Source organism: Chelmon rostratus, chromosome 8, assembly GCF_017976325.1.
Source record: "Chelmon rostratus isolate fCheRos1 chromosome 8, fCheRos1.pri, whole genome shotgun sequence".
Classification (NCBI taxonomy): Eukaryota; Metazoa; Chordata; class Actinopteri; order Chaetodontiformes; family Chaetodontidae; genus Chelmon; species Chelmon rostratus.
In genome coordinates, this window is record NC_055665.1 from 12,133,521 (window position 1) to 12,149,448 (window position 15,928).

General features: G+C 46.1%; 1 protein-coding gene across 1 annotated transcript; it reads left to right on the plus strand.

The window, feature by feature from the left end:
* The first annotated feature begins 280 nt into the window (after positions 1-280).
* On the plus strand, positions 281-15,520 carry LOC121610295 (IgGFc-binding protein). Its single transcript, XM_041942328.1, has 22 exons — positions 281-341; positions 1,779-3,020; positions 3,128-3,465; positions 3,613-4,192; positions 4,607-5,205; positions 5,311-5,878; positions 6,172-6,437; positions 6,549-6,887; positions 7,037-7,610; positions 7,739-7,938; positions 8,275-8,416; positions 8,540-8,868; positions 8,951-9,530; positions 9,632-10,230; positions 10,623-11,190; positions 11,290-11,894; positions 11,985-12,552; positions 12,660-12,859; positions 13,367-13,747; positions 13,881-14,167; positions 15,057-15,107; positions 15,217-15,520. The coding sequence occupies exons 1-21, from the start codon at positions 281-283 to the stop codon at positions 15,064-15,066; spliced, it is 9,036 nt and encodes a 3,011-aa protein (XP_041798262.1). The 3' UTR covers positions 15,067-15,107; positions 15,217-15,520.
* Positions 15,521-15,928: the final 408 nt, after the last annotated feature.

Here is a 15,928-nt window from a genome sequence, read left to right on the forward strand (position 1 = left end):
CCTGCTAAAATGTCATTACATCACAGCTGATTTAATCCCACAGCAGAAATATAAGAAAATGTATGCTGTTACAAGAAGAAACCAGCATTAGGAAACACGTCCTCTAATGTGACATATCACACTGATATCTCACTTTTTTTTTTATTATTCCGTTCAAAGCCCAGCCTTATCTAACTGTTAAGACTCCTCTTGAAAAATTCCTCAAATTCAGAATTTACAACAACCAATATGTAAAAATAAGTTATGCCTGTGAATGCAGGGATTCTCAACAGATTCCGGGATGTGGATGTCACTGGGTGTGGCGTCGCTGAAGAAAAAGATGAATGATTCATCACATGTTGGTATTGAACCTCACACCTATGTCAACATGCAGCAGGACCTGCAAATTGTTGCCAAGTTCTGCCTTAATTTGTTTTAGAGGAACGGTATTGTTTTTCCAAAGTTTTACCTCTTGGGCTTTACGAATTTTGATTGGTTGTGTGTTTTGTCCGTCAGAGTATATAAAAGGATGGAACCGTAAAAAATCCATCATACTTAAGCCTCTTAGCGGGTAAGCACCGTTCATTCTGAGATTATGGCGGTTTGGTCTAACTGATGCATTTATATTATTCAAATAATGTACATTTAAAATAGTTCTGTAACTAAAACAAGGATTTCTGTCTTTCAGCCATGGGGACCCTATTGCTGCTTTGTGCTTTGGGTGCTTTATTCAGCTGTAAGCATCTTTTGTCATACTCTAATTTCTTTTTTGTTTTTTCCAACTGTGGAAGAACCCACTAGAATGCTACTCATTTTCATCTCAGTGTGATATATCTGTGCTTGTCCTCTTAGCAATTTGTCATGATTTTAAGCTGTGTTAAATTGAACAAACACATTAATAGCAAGGAAAATCTTAAAATTGAGGAAAATCTTTTCTTAACATCAAAACTCCATAGCCACCATTAACAACTATTAAATCCAACTGAATGTGGCTTAGCTCAATTAATCAATCACAGCAGCAGTCCTAAAACCTTTCCCAGCAGAACATGTAGCCAAGCGATTGCTCGATTTGAAGCAATTTATCCAGGTTGTCAACCCCGTCAGTTGAGAGCATTGTTGTGCTGCCATACCCCAGGTGCTTGTGTGAATGAAGCCGAATGTTGAACAGGTGACGAATTTGAGAGTGCAGCACATGAAGGATAGCCATCTAAATTGAAATTTGCTTTTGTTGGGAAAAGCATTTACCTTCAACTGCTATTGAGTTGGAACTATTATACTGAATGGGTGAAACAGGAGCGTAATCTAAATCCCCCAGGCCCTGACTGAGCCCAGAAAATGTTCTTTTCACAGCAAAGGCACAGATATTGATAATATTTCCATTATGCAATTATATTGTCTGCACAAGTGACTTATTGAGTGCTGCTGAGAAGCAGTCAAGTGACTATTCCTTAGTCTAAATCTCTCACAATGGTTATCATTGATAAAAGCAATCCATCCATTATAGACCAGCATTCATCCCTGCTTTTTAACTTTGAAATGAAGGTATTTTTCAGTCACTTTCTCTTTGGTGACATTTTGTTTCTTTGTACCATGTGTGCATAACCAGTCTGTGAATCCTTTGACTGCCCGGGCACAAATACTCTAAGTCATTTCTTAATGCTTTCTTGGCATGTTTCCTTCATAAACGACATTTGTGGAGCACAGTTTTGTACCAGACTGCCTCATTTTGTGTAACTTGAAAAGAAGCCGCCTTTTGACATGCTTTTCTGTCTGTTTCCTTCTCTTCTCCCGTCTGTCAGGTCCATCTAGCGCTGGATCGGCAGGGAGGGAGTTTGCCCTGACATTCATGCAGAATTATGTACAAAAACAGAAAGAGGACAGGCCTGTTCAACGCAATCAACTATACATTGTCGCTGTACAGGACAATGCTAAAGTGACAGTGCAAGTGCCTCCCTTACACTTCAAGCAAGAGAAAACTCTAAGGGTTGGAGAAAGGGTCACCATCAGCCTCCCTCCTGGTGCTGAGATATATGGCTGCCGAAAGTCTCCCAACACGGTGCGCATCGTCGCCTCAGCAGATGTGACTGTAACCTCCTTCAGCTACAAGCTGCACACTGCGGACACCTCTGTGGTGTATCCCACCACTGAATGGGGCACAGAATATTTTATCTTCACACCGACTGCTGGCTCCTATAAAGAGTTCTCTGTGACAAATGGAAAAGAGAGGAACAAAGTGATGATTTTCCCGAAAGGCCCAATCAGGTTCCAGGGTTTTCTTTATCACCGTAACAGCCGAATTGTAATGGATCTTCAGCCGTATGAGAGCGTCCAGCTCCAGAGCGCATCGGGACTTTCTGGCACCAGAGTTGCCTCCCAGCACCCTGTTGCTGTTGTCACGGGTCACACCTGCACCTGGCGGTTCTCAAAATGTAATCATGTTTATGAGCAGCTGCTTCCAGTTAGCAAGTGGGGATCCAGCTTCATTGTGCCCCCTGTTAACTTCCAGAATTCCGATGACAGTGTCTTCCTCCAAGCCTCCCAGCTCACCCGAGCCATTGTCCAGAGTGGCAACCATAAAACTGTTCTAAGTTTGAGCAGGGGGGAGATGAGGGAGATCCGCTACCGCAGTCCTGTTACACTGTCCATCCAGGCCGATCATGGCATCCAGGTCCTCATGTTCTTCAACGGTGTCAAGTGGGGATGGTGGAAATGCTACCCTTTTTTGATGACCATCATGCCCACAGACCGCTTCTGCTCCTCTTACTCGCTAGAGGCTCTGGAGGGATTTGAAAACCAAGCCCTGATTGTGGCACAGACCAGTGTGATGGCAGAGCTCCGCATCGATGGAACAAAACTGCCACGTAATGTCCAGTGGAGGAAGGTTGCAGAGACAGATTTCTCCTGGGTACAGATGCCTTACAAACAAGCCGCTGGCAGCAGAAGACGCATTCTCTCCAGCTCTGGTTCCCGCTTTGCTCTCTACAATATCGGTGTCAGCCAGATGAGTGGTTATGGTTTCCCAGGACAATGTATGCAGCCAGGTAAGGTGCACATACTTGAGCGGTTAAAGAATTTTGAGATTTTGCAATAACGCATAAATTAAGCGTAATGATGTGGCCGTTAATTGTGTATTCTTTATGATTTGCAGGAGGTGGGTCTTTGTCCTGCAGTAGTATCACCTGTAGTGCCAATGAGGCTTGTGAAATGCAGGGTGGGTATCCCACCTGTGTCCCCAAACCTGCGACCTGCTGGGCCATGGGAGATCCCCACTACCGTACCTTTGACGGACAATACTATGACTTCATGGGTACCTGCACATACGTCATTGCTAAAAACTGTAAAAAGGATAACAATCTCCAAGACTTTGAGGTCCTTGCCCAGAATGAGAACAGAGGAAGCCTCAGGGTGTCATATGTTGCTCTGGTCACAGTGAAGGTGTATGACTTCACCATCACAGTAGCTCGGTCTGAGACAGGTCATGTGAGGGTAAGGCTTTCTATTTCCTTTAGTAAAAGGTTGTAATATCTGCACGTGGCTTAATATTAGTTTTCACTGGTATTACACATTAAAATGCATACATTTAAAGCAATAAATGATTACTGTAATAACATACTTTCTGTTTGTTTTGTGCAGATTGACAACAGTCTGTGGAGTTTGCCAGTTGCTTTGAACAGCAAGAAGCTGGTTATGTTTCAGAGCGGTCGTTTTGTGGTCATTGAGACCGATTTTGGTCTGACTGTCCGTTATGACTGGGAACACTATCTTGTGGTCGCTCTGCATGGTCGTCATGCTGGTAAGACTTGCGGTCTGTGTGGAAACTTCAACGGTAACCCCAAAGATGATTTCACCACACCCTCTGGCATCCAGGCAGGTGGGGCTGTGGCCTTTGCGAGCACCTGGAAGGTGCCAGGGCTGGTGAAAGATGCTCTTTGCAGGGATGACTGTGTGGGTGGATGTGAGCACTGTGAAAACAGTCTGATGAAGTTCTGGGAGGGTGGCATGTCATGTGGGCTCATTACACTCGTAATAAATGGGCCATTTCAGAATTGTCATGCCGTCATCGACCCACTACCACACCTGGAGAACTGTAAATATGACATATGCATGGGAGGTGGCCATCGACATTTCCTCTGCAAGGCACTGGAGGCTTACGCTGAAGCCTGTCAGATTGCTGGGGTCCAGGTCCAAGAATGGAGGAAGCTCGCACGATGCCGTAAGTAGACATGTACCTATGTACAGAACAATGTATGTGTGTAACTAGCAACATGACTAACAACGTACAATGTCCATATACAATACAATACAATTTTTCTGTAGATCACAAACAAATCAAAACAAAGAAGACAAAAACCAAATAGAAATAATGTATAATGAAAGAATAAATATTGCATGAGTAAAATGCCAGATTACTTTCTATACATGAGCTGTGTGGTTATGTGCAGTATATGCATGTATATTTGTCTACATACCAGCACATACAGCCTGCAAGAGTTATAGATGGGTGATATGTGCAAGTTAAAACTGTAAATACATAATCTGTAATTAAACCTAATCATAAAATGAACAGTGTTTTTTTCTTGTTTGTTGTCCCAAGTATAACACTCTGTTCTCTTTCTTCTCATCAAAGCTGCAAAATGTCCAGCCAACAGCCACTATGAGCTCTGTGGCAATGCCTGCCCTGCTACTTGTTCAGACCCTAATGCTCCCTCCAAATGCAAACTCCACTGTGTGCAGACCTGCACCTGTAACACAGGCTTTGTTTTGAGCGGGAGTCAGTGTGTGCCCACTGATAGGTGTGGCTGCACCTACAAGGGCCGATACATCCCTGCCGGGGAGTCATTCTGGGCTGACCAGGGCTGTCGGCGACGGTGTAAATGCTTAGCAAGCAGCAGACGTGTAGAGTGCCAAGATAAAGGCTGTGGCGCAGGGCAGCAGTGCCGGGTGGTTGAGGGCATAAGGAAGTGCCAAGCAATCTCCCATAGCACCTGTCAGGCCACAGGTGACCCCCATTACGTGACTTTTGACAAGAAGAAGTTTGACTTCCAGGGCACATGTGTGTACCAACTGGTTGCACTCTGCTCCAAGAACCCGGAGCTTGTGTGGTTCGAAGTGCTGGTGCAGAATGATAACCAGCGTAAGAAGGCGGTTTCCTTCACCTCGTTAGTAGAGATCAGGGTGAACTCCTACAGCATTGTCATTTCAAAGGCCCACAAGGGCATGATTATGGTAAGAACTACATAATGTTTAGTATACGAACAGTTTAATTGTTCCTGTGAGTGAGCCACTTTAATATTCAGTCTCAGTATATAAACACAATTGTGTGTCATCCAGGTGAATAATGAGCTGGTCGACCTGCCGTTCATCCCAAAAGGAGGACAGATATCTGTGTATAAGAGTGGTTGGTACGCTGTGGTCACCACGACCTTTGGCCTCAGAGTCTCCTTCAACTGGGAAAGCGCTGTGTTTGTAACACTGCCAAGCAACTACATGGGAGCCGTTTGCGGCCTGTGTGGCAACTACGACGGCAAACCCCAGAATGACCTGACTCCAAGGAATGGTGGCAAACCTGTCTCACCAACAGATTTTGGTGCCAGCTGGCGAGTGGCTGAGATCCCAGGCTGTGTCGATGGTTGTGAAGGGGCCTGTCCTGAATGTGACGCTACCCAGAAGGTTCAATATGAAAAAGGAGATTTCTGCGGTATGTTGACAGACCCCAAAGGGCCGTTCCGTGACTGCCAGGCCAAGGTGGACCCAGCTGGCTACTTTGAAAACTGTGTTCAGGACGTATGCCTCCATAAAGGCGGAAAGGATGTGCTGTGTCAGGCCATCACGTCGTACACATCTGCTTGCCAGGCTGCACGGGTCAAGGTGTACAGCTGGAGAACCAGTCATTTCTGTGGTGAGTGATGCATTTATTTTGATAAAATAGTTCACATAAAAGGCAAAGTGAGCATTATTTACTGCAGAATTCTACAAATGACAATATACTGGAGAAATGAAATGGCACAATAAACTTCTCTCTTCACTGCTCTGTGAGGCTAAGCCCCATTTTCTATGCATGCTTCAATATGTGTTTCTTCCTTTTCTTGGATTTTATGTTGCTTCATAAAAACTGTGCTCTAAATTAAAATGTGTACAGTAATTTAAAAAAAAAAAAACATCCATGTTGTCTTTTATGTCCCATGTGTACAGCGGTGAAATGTCCAGTCCACAGCCATCATGACGTTTGTGCAGCTTCCTGTCCCGCCTCGTGCATGAGCCTCGCCCCTCCTGACGGTTGCCAAGCTCAGTGTGAGGAGGGCTGTCCCTGTGATGAGGGTTACATCCTCAGCGGAAGTCGTTGTGTTCCCTTCTCACAGTGTGGGTGCCTCTACAAAGATCGCTACTACCGCATCGGCCAAGTGTTTTATCCCGATGGGCAGTGTCAGAAGGAATGCAATTGCACACAAGATGGAGAGGTAATGAACGGTAGACAGTTTAACCAATAATAATAATGTTATCAGTGTGAACTTACAATATGTGGAATGTAATTTTGGAAATTTTCATGACACTTGTCTTGTTTCTCTCAGGTTAAGTGCAGGAAGTTCACATGCGGCCCCAATGAGAAGTGTAAAATAGAGAATGGCATGCAAAAATGTCACCCTGTTGGCAAGAGTGTGTGCCATGCCTTTGGTGGTCCCCATTACTGGACTTTTGATGGCCGAACATTTGATTTCCAGGGTACATGCACCTACGTACTCGCCAGGAGCTGTGGGCTGGACGACACCCACCTGGTGGACTTTTCTGTTGAGGTGGAGAACAGGCCATCGAAAAAGAGGATGAATACAGTGGCATCTGCCACCAAGCTGGTTGCTGTGAAAGTCCAGGACTTCACTCTCATCCTCAGGAACAACATGTTTGGAGTCCTGGTGAGCAAAGACGCTTGACCTTCATATCAACCACGCTCCATATTTGGAATACAGTGAAATCTGTTGCATGTATCGTGTAGTGGCAGGTGGTAGAAATGTCTGAGAGACAGTAGTTATTTCTTTAAATAAGACTTGTGCTTTTCTTTCAGGTAAATGGAGAATTTAACTACCTTCCAGTGAGTCTTGATGATGGAGCAGTGCAGGCCTATCAAGAGGGCACGCATTATGTTATTGCAACAAATTTTGGGCTGGTTGTCACTTATGATCTGGTCTATCACGTGACAGTCTCAGTACCAGGTAATTACTATGGTAAGGTCTGTGGGCTGTGTGGCAACTACAACGAGGACCACCAAGATGACTTCCAAATGTCCAACCGTCAGCTCACCAACGACGTGAATGTGTTTGGAAAGTCGTGGACGGTCAGCAGCCCTGATGTGGCCTGTGAAAACAGCTGTGATGGGAATGGCTGTCCTAACTGTAGCCCAGCTCTCACGGCTGTGCTTTCAACGTTCAACTACTGTGGTATTCTTACAGCGCCCGGAGGTCCTTTTGCAGCCTGCAATAGTAAACTGAACCCACAGTCATACTTTGATAACTGTGTTTTTGATGTGTGCGCTTCCAATGGCGACGAAAAGGTGCTGTGTAACAGCATAGCAGCCTATGCTTTCAGCTGTCACATGGCAGGAGTGGACGTCAAAAAGTGGAGGACGACTTCATTCTGTCGTAAGCGACGAGAGCTTTTCCTCCAAATCAGCCTCCTTGCCCTGCCGTACTTTGTTAACATTTTATCTATCAAATATAATGACAGGCTCTACTACATGTTTTCCCTGTCTTGTGATCATTTCTTTCAGCCATGAAATGTCCAGCCAACAGTCACTATGAGGAGTGTGCAGACCCCTGCTCTGCATCCTGCCAGGGCCTCACAGAGATAGTCCGATGCTCCACCAGCTGCACAGAGGGCTGTGAATGTGATGACGGCTTCTTCTTCAATGGCCATACGTGTGTTCGAGAGGGAGAGTGTGGCTGCCATGACAATGGAAAAACTTACAAGGTACAATTCAAGAGCTCTGTCTGTGCAAAAAAGGCCATTCCATGCACTGTGATGTACAAATGAAAGCTTGTTTGCGTCATAGTAGCTTAAACAATACCCATCACAGCGTTCATGCTGACACTGCAATAAAGTTAACTTTGCTTTTTTCCACAGCGGTGGACATTAGCTATATGTGCACTGAGGGTTTCTCCTGAGACTTAATTAGCAGATTTTCTAAATTTGTGGGGGGTTTTAATAAGATGGAATAAGGATGAAATAATGTGGACTCCTCTTTAACCTGCCTCCTCCTCTGTGTATTATTTCCCCCTGTATAATGAACCTGCACTATGTCCCCAGCCTGGCGACGTAGTCTATGAGAAAGACTGTACTACAAAATGCACCTGTAATCCAGCGACAGGCCTTGTCTGTGAGAAGCATTACTGCCCTCGAAGCACCACATGCATGGTCAGGAGACGAATCAGGGCATGCTACTACAGAGGCAAGACATATATCTATGCATTTGTAACCAGTTTAAGCCATTTTTGACATATCTACCAAATTTCTTTCATGAGTTTGCAGTAATTCTCTTTTTTGTGTTCCCTCCTCTCTGTATCTTGCATAGATCCCTGCAAAAATTCCAAGTGTCGGGTCATGGAGAAGTGCCGTGTTCGGAAAGGTGAAGCTGTGTGCATCCCGAAGTACACGGGCACCTGCCGGGCCTGGGGTGACTCGCACTACCAGACATTTGATGGTTACGACTATGATTTCCAGGGCACCTGCAAATATGTTCTCTCCAAGACCTGTGGGAATCTGGATGGTCTGGAGCCATTCTCGGTCACTGAGAGGAATGATAACAGGGGATTTAGAGCAGTTTCATACGTCAGGGAGGTAGATTTGTCTGTATATGGCTACAACATCACCATCCGCAAGCACCAAGTTGGTCGGGTCACGGTAAGATTTTCGTTTCATGTCTGATGTGTTTGACCCGTAGTGTTTCAGTGTGTACAGTATTGTTCTGATCCATTCCCTTCAGGTGGACGGGGAGCTGTTGAATCTTCCTGTGCGACTGGGTGAGGGTGAGGTGTTGGTGCTTCAGCGTGGTCACACAGCAGTGGTGGAGACAGACTTTGGCCTGGTTGTCTCCTACGACTGGAACTGGGAGCTGGTCATCAACCTGCCCAGCAGCTACTACAGCAGTGTCTGTGGCCTGTGTGGCAACTTCAACAGCAACCAACGTGATGAGCTCCAGGATCCAGCCGGCAAAGCTGTCTCCTCCATGATGGAGTGGGGCAAGAGCTGGAAAACACCTGACCAGGACAAAGACTGTCCTTGCTGGGACACATGTGAGAAAAACTGTCCTACCTGTGACAGCAGCCAGCTTAAGCTCTATAAGACCAACGCTTTCTGCTGGGCTCTCGCATCCAGGACCAATGGTGTGTTCAAGACATGTCATAGAAAATTGGACCCCTGGGCCTTCGTGTCCAGCTGTGTGAATGATATGTGTTTTACGAAGGGAGACAAAAAGATGCTGTGCCAGGCCTTGGCCTCCTACAGTAGGCAATGTCGTGAAGAAGGAATAATAATCAAGGGCTGGAGGAGCAGGTTTGGCTGCCGTGAGTATTTACAAGAAGCTCCTTTGCTCATTTTAATCAAAGATTTGAATCAAATATTGATTTTGTTTTGGTCAACGCCTCTAAATTTACTTTTTATCCAGCAATGAACTGTCAGCGTCACAGCCACTACGAGAACTGTCCCAGCTCACCCCAGCCATCCTGCCCGTTCACTCAGCAAAACCAAACCTCCAACACAGCCTGCATGGAGACCTGTGTGTGTGATAAGGGTTACATCCTCAGCGCTGGTGTCTGCGTTCCTGCTAAAACATGTGGTTGCTCCTATCAGGGCCGCTACTACAAGCCGGGCCAGCATTTTTGGGCCGATGAGGCTTGCGGTCGCCTATGTGAGTGTAATACGGCCCTCGGTATGGTGATATGCCACAAGGCGTCTTGCTCTGCCAAAGAGAAGTGCACCGTAGTGGATGGCGAGCGTACCTGTCGACCCATCAGTCACGCCACATGCTCCGCCTCAGGTAACGCACACTACCAGACCTTCGATGGCCATAGGTATGACTTCCAGGGCACATGTGTATATCAGCTGGTGGGACTATGCTCTCAGCAGCCCGGGCTTCAGCCTTTCAAGGTGACTGTGCAGAATGAAAACCGGAGAAGCAGGGCCGTGTCCTACGCAAGCGCTGTCACGTTTTCCATATATAACATCACCCTCACTATCAGCAGAGAATACCCCTATATGATTCTGGTAAGTATGGATGTGGAGGTATGGTTAATGTGAAGCATATGGATGATTAGATAAAAGAATAAATGAGTAATCCGTCACTTGTTTTCATGAGGATTTTTGAAGAAAAAAGAAATGGGACACAGCATGTGCAGTATTAAAAATAAAAACAAGACAGATACTCTGAGCCTCATTCACATGAGTGGATGATAATGCGTTCTGTCATTGTGCTAATTCTGACATCCCTCATGCTCTTCCGCATATATATTTAATTGCAAATTAAAAATTTTGATCCAGGCAGACTTAATTAAACTAAGATTTAACTGCACATTAGAACGGATTAGCAAGGATGGCAGAATTATTAAATCTATAATCTCCTAAAAATATGCCTCCCTCCCTCATTTTCTGCTCTTCAGCTCAACGGGCAGCTTGCTTTGTTACCGCTGGATTACAATAACGAGCTGGCTGTGTTTCTCAGCGGCTGGACAGCTGTAGTAAAAACAGTTGCTGGTATCACCCTGACCTTTGACTGGCGGAGTACAGTGAGCGTTACTCTGCCCAGCAACTACCAGGGCGCAGTCTGCGGTCTGTGTGGCAACTACAATGGAAAAGCTTGGGATGACCTGACCACGCCGACTGGCCAGACCGCCAGTGACGGAGCCAAGCTGGGGGAGAGCTGGCAGGTAGCCCTCGTACCAGGCTGTTCATCAGTCTGCCAGGGGCCATGGTGCCAGGCCTGTTCAGACTCCCAGAGGAAAAAGTACCAAACCCGGAAGTACTGCGGTATTATCGCTGACAGGGCAGGGCCTTTCAGAAATTGTCAAAAGCATGTAGACCCGACTCCGTACCTGGAGAACTGTGTGTACGACGCCTGCCGTTATTATGGCCACCAGAGACCCGTCTGTGATGCTGTGGGAGCCTATGTCTCTGCCTGTCAGAGTCGAGGAATCGTCATCCAGTCCTGGAGAAGAGATAACTTCTGCCGTGAGTTTCAGATTGCGTTTCCATCCTTCTGATTTCATACAGATCTCTCATTTCAAAGTATAACTTTCCTCTTTCACCTTGTTCCATCCTATCCTACAGCAATGGTGTGTCCAGCTAACAGCCATTACACCCTGTGTGCTGCGGGCTGCCCAGCCACCTGTGCCAGCTTAGCATTCCTTGCCACCTGCCATAGGCCCTGTAGAGAAGCCTGCGAGTGTGACGAGGGCTACCTGCTGAGCGGGGATACCTGTGTGCCTGTGAGAGACTGCGGCTGCTCTTATGATGGTCACTACTACAAGACAGGAGACGTCTTCTACCCTGAAGACAAGTGTGTGGAGAAATGCACCTGCGGAGAGAATGGTGCAGTGTCTTGCCAAAAGTCTGAGTGTCATCCAGGGGAGACCTGTAAACTTGTAAACGGAGTGAAAGGCTGCCACCCTAAGAGTCACGACAAGTGCGTCACTTCTGGTGACCCTCATTACATTTCCTTTGATGGAAGGAGGTTTGAGTTCCAGGGTACCTGTGTCTATGTATTGGCCAAGGTTTGCCATAACGTTAAAGGCAAAGGCCATCTGACACCATTCAATGTAACTCAGGGGAATGAGAAGTATGGAAATGGAAAAATGGCTGTTACCAGGTCGGTTGCAGTGGCAGTCTATGGTTTTGTCATTTATATCCAGCAGGGAATGCCATGGAAAGTCACTGTGAGTTCAACAACCTCTAAAACACTTGCGTTACATTTGTGCGTGTTCATTTCCTGGCAATGATTCTGTCCTCCTTCCTCCTCTGTCCAGGTGGATGATGAGCTTCTAAACCTTCCTCTCTCCCTGAACAATGGCCGTCTAAGAGTCACCCAGGAAGGACGCAACATAATTATCCGCACAGACTTTGGGCTGACAGTCCTGTACGACACGGTCTATTATGTTGAGGTGATCGTGCCTTCTACATACAAGAATAAGATGTGTGGTCTTTGCGGCAACTACAACGAGGAGCCTGGCGATGACTTCAGACTTCCCTGTGGCAGAAAAACAAACAGCGTCGAAGAATTTGGGAAGGCGTGGGTGGTGGACCTGCCAAGGCATGTGTGTGGGGGCTGCGGAGGCCAGTGTCCAGTATGTGAGCAGGCCAAGGCTGCCTTATACAGAAAACCAGACTCCTGTGGCATCATAAGTGCACCTAATGGACCTTTCAAAGCCTGCCACAGAATAATTGACCCCGAAGTATATATGTCTCATTGCATATTTGATGTTTGTGCAGTGGGTGGCAACAAAGACACTCTTTGTAACAGTGTCCAGGCCTACGCTTTGGCCTGCCAGAGCGCAGGAGTGCAAATACAGCCATGGAGGCGCAGCTCCTTCTGCCGTGAGTCACACACAGCAGCACTTTAACGGAGGAATTGTCCATGTTTTTTTATGTTTTACATCTCAGGTTCACACACAAAGTCTTACAAATGCGTTATTCTCTTGTAGCTGCTTCCTGCCCTCTAAACAGTCACTATGAGGTGTGTGCCAACACCTGTGGTGGAACCTGTGCTAGCTTTATGTACCCAATTACTTGTTCTGAAAGCTGTTTTGAAGGATGCCAGTGCGATGCCGGCTTTGCTTTTGATGGCCTCCGATGTGTTCCCTTGGATAACTGTGGGTGTGTGCACGCTGGCAGATATCTGACGGTAAAACTGTCCTGAGATTTTACTTTGTTGTCACATAGTAACTGTGCTACAATGGAAAGATAGTCATGACAGAATAGCATATAGAAAATAAGGGTCACACTTTATATTATGGGACACATATTCACTAGCTGCTTATTAGCATGGGTATTAGTTGCATATTTGCTCTTTATTAGTCATTATAAAGCACTTATTAATGCCTTATTCTGGGAGTAGTGGTAGTAATTTGGAGTTTAATTTAGGTGAAAACTCTTACTTAATGTCCTTGTAGTTGTAGAACATGGGCATACAGAATAGTGCATTAATAAGTGCTTTACCATTAGTAATAAAGAGCTAATATGCATGCTAATAAGAAACTAGCTAATGGTGAATATGTGTACCTTCATATAAAGTGTTACCAAAATGAGTACTCTAATTCACACATTTACACATGAATAGAGATTAAAGAGGTTCTATTCAGCGACCTGGAAGAGAAAAGATTTTAACGTCACACGCAATGTATGTGTCCAGGTGGGCCAAGCAGTGGTGGACAAAGACTGCACGTCCAAGTGTGTGTGCCAGGCCTCTGGGCTGGTCAAGTGTGAAAAGCTGTCCTGTGCCAGTGAAAAGGTCTGTGGCATAAGAGACGGGGTCAGAGGTTGCCATGCCAAACGGGGCCACTGCAGCGTCAGCCACACTGGCTACTTCACCGCCTTCGATGGCATGTCTGGGGCAATAGGCGCTTCAGGGGCATTCGAAATGGCGTCTCTGTGTGACGAAACCGCCCGGCTGTGGTTCCGTGTGGTCGTGGACGTCAGGGTCTGCAGCAAACGCGCAACTCCCACCGCCGCCGCTGTGTACGTGTTCTTTAACGAAACCACCATTGCAGTGAACAGCAAGCATGAGACCTGGGTGAGAAGAGCTGGGAGAACGGAAAGAAACTCTTACATTGAATGATTAATCCATGAAAGGCATCTTTTGGGTGCACTTAATCACAGTTGATTTTGTTTTTCCCGCTCATTTCCCCCTTCTCCGTGCCATCCAGGTAAATGGCAGGAAAGTGTCTCTTCCCATCAAAGTGTTGAGCGATCTGTCTGTCCAAATCTCAGAGAGGACTGTGATCATCGAGAGGGCGTCTGTTGTGTGGGTCACCTACTCACTTTCACAGGAGGTGACCGTCATTACTGGCAGCTGCCTGTCTGGCAAAATGTGCAGCGCCTGCGGCAACTACAACAACAACTCCAGAGATGATATGAAGACTGCAGATGGGAAAATCACGACTGATGTGTCTGTGATGGTTGCCTCCTGGAGTGCTGGGGACTTTTCTAGGTGGTGAGTATTTGAGTGGCACCGTGCAACATTTCCTCTGTACAAATATAATGCGGAAAGATGCATTGCTATGTTCAGTGCTATGATAATGATAGGCCTTCTCTTCACCGCATGCTCTCATCACATTGTTCCCCAACCCCCGATGCTAACTTTAATTGCTTTAATAACATAACAACTTCGCCTCCTCGTATACGCTTTTAACCTTCAATTCTATTTAGAGTGGAGGTTTTAATCTTGAACTCCGTCTTGCCCTTTATTATGCAAACAGCAAAGTTAATTTGACCACTGAAATAATCGAGCACAGATCAGCGAGAGATGGGACGGTGTTATGACCATTCAACCGCTTATTCTCTTAACAGCAAGAACTAAACAAGGACTCCACAGAGCCCTTTTAAAGGAATGAGAGTGTGGTTTTTAATTGCATTTGGTCCAATTTAATTAAGAAATGCCAGAGAATCCCCTATGGTAATTACTGATTAAAAAGCAGGTGAGGCTGACAGGCATGGCCATCAAAAGCTACCAAGCTTGCAATCCAATCACTGCTTGTCATCCAAGGACACTTAAGACTCATCTGGGTGCAGTATTAATTTGAGCCCTCATCTTTAGTTCTGTGTTCATCCTTAAGTCAATCCCTCGGAGAACCGGGTTTGTGTATCCCCCTTCCTCTCTTCATTCACCGTAGTTGTCTTTTTGCAGGCATGTTCTCATCACCGGGCCCCTAAGAAACACAAGAAAACACCCCGAAGAATCAGTGCTCTTCCTGAGCGCTCGCACATGCCTTTAAAAATACCATTTTCTCGAGTGTTGCTTGTAATCTGTGTTGCGCCTGAGCGAACATGACTGTACTTTGCTCCAGCGCCCTTTGACTGCAGCATTTCGCTTTCCATTTCAGCGGGCTGTAGGGGTGTTGGCTCGGCAGCGACAGAAATCATGTAGCACACAGGTAACGTCTGAAGTTGCTTCCTCTCAAAACTATGAACTGCCGTTTCCTCATGAATGAAACAGCTGTACAAATGTGTCTGACATCCCTGCTTTTTACCCCCATTAAACAGGATGAAGAGGAACATGAAGTCTTTCGGCTGAATGTGCTTGTTTACTCATCACACTTCAGCACTTCCTCTTGATTCATTAAACGCTTTTGGTTCTTTCCTGGCGGTCTGGTCCTCTATTGTTCACCTTGAAGTGGTAGCTCATTCTTGACCAACATCGCCATCTAGTGGAGGAGGAAACTGTAGCACCTCCTTCCCCCCAGAACAGTCGGGTAACTTCACCGCATCTGTTCTATTATAGTTGCCCAGTTTCAGAAATGTGTGTTTTACAAAGTTTGTACTCCTTACTGCTCTTACCAATAAATACGTTTTCATCACACTGGGTGATACTTATTTGAACTCCTGCAAAACCTGCAGAGCACTTTCTGTAAATACATGACTGTATTTCCTGTATCTCGCACAGTTGGTGACAGAAGACAAACTTCATGCTTTAATTAGAAAGTTGTGCACAGGAGGAAAGTATTGCAATAACAAAATTACACAAATGTGCACAGCACTAACCTACAACAGGTAACACCCTGGATATCATAATCTGAATCAACCACATTGAGACAGGGCTGCCATCAATGCTCGGCTGGTGGAAGAGGCAGCTTGGCGGTTTGTTTCGGGGGAGACCTTGGGAAGGCATTTTTCATGGAGCTGAGAGTAAACTGTATCTCGGTGACAGACTGCACTGGCCGTGAAAGCCGCCAGTGTTTATGCTCTCACTTCAGAG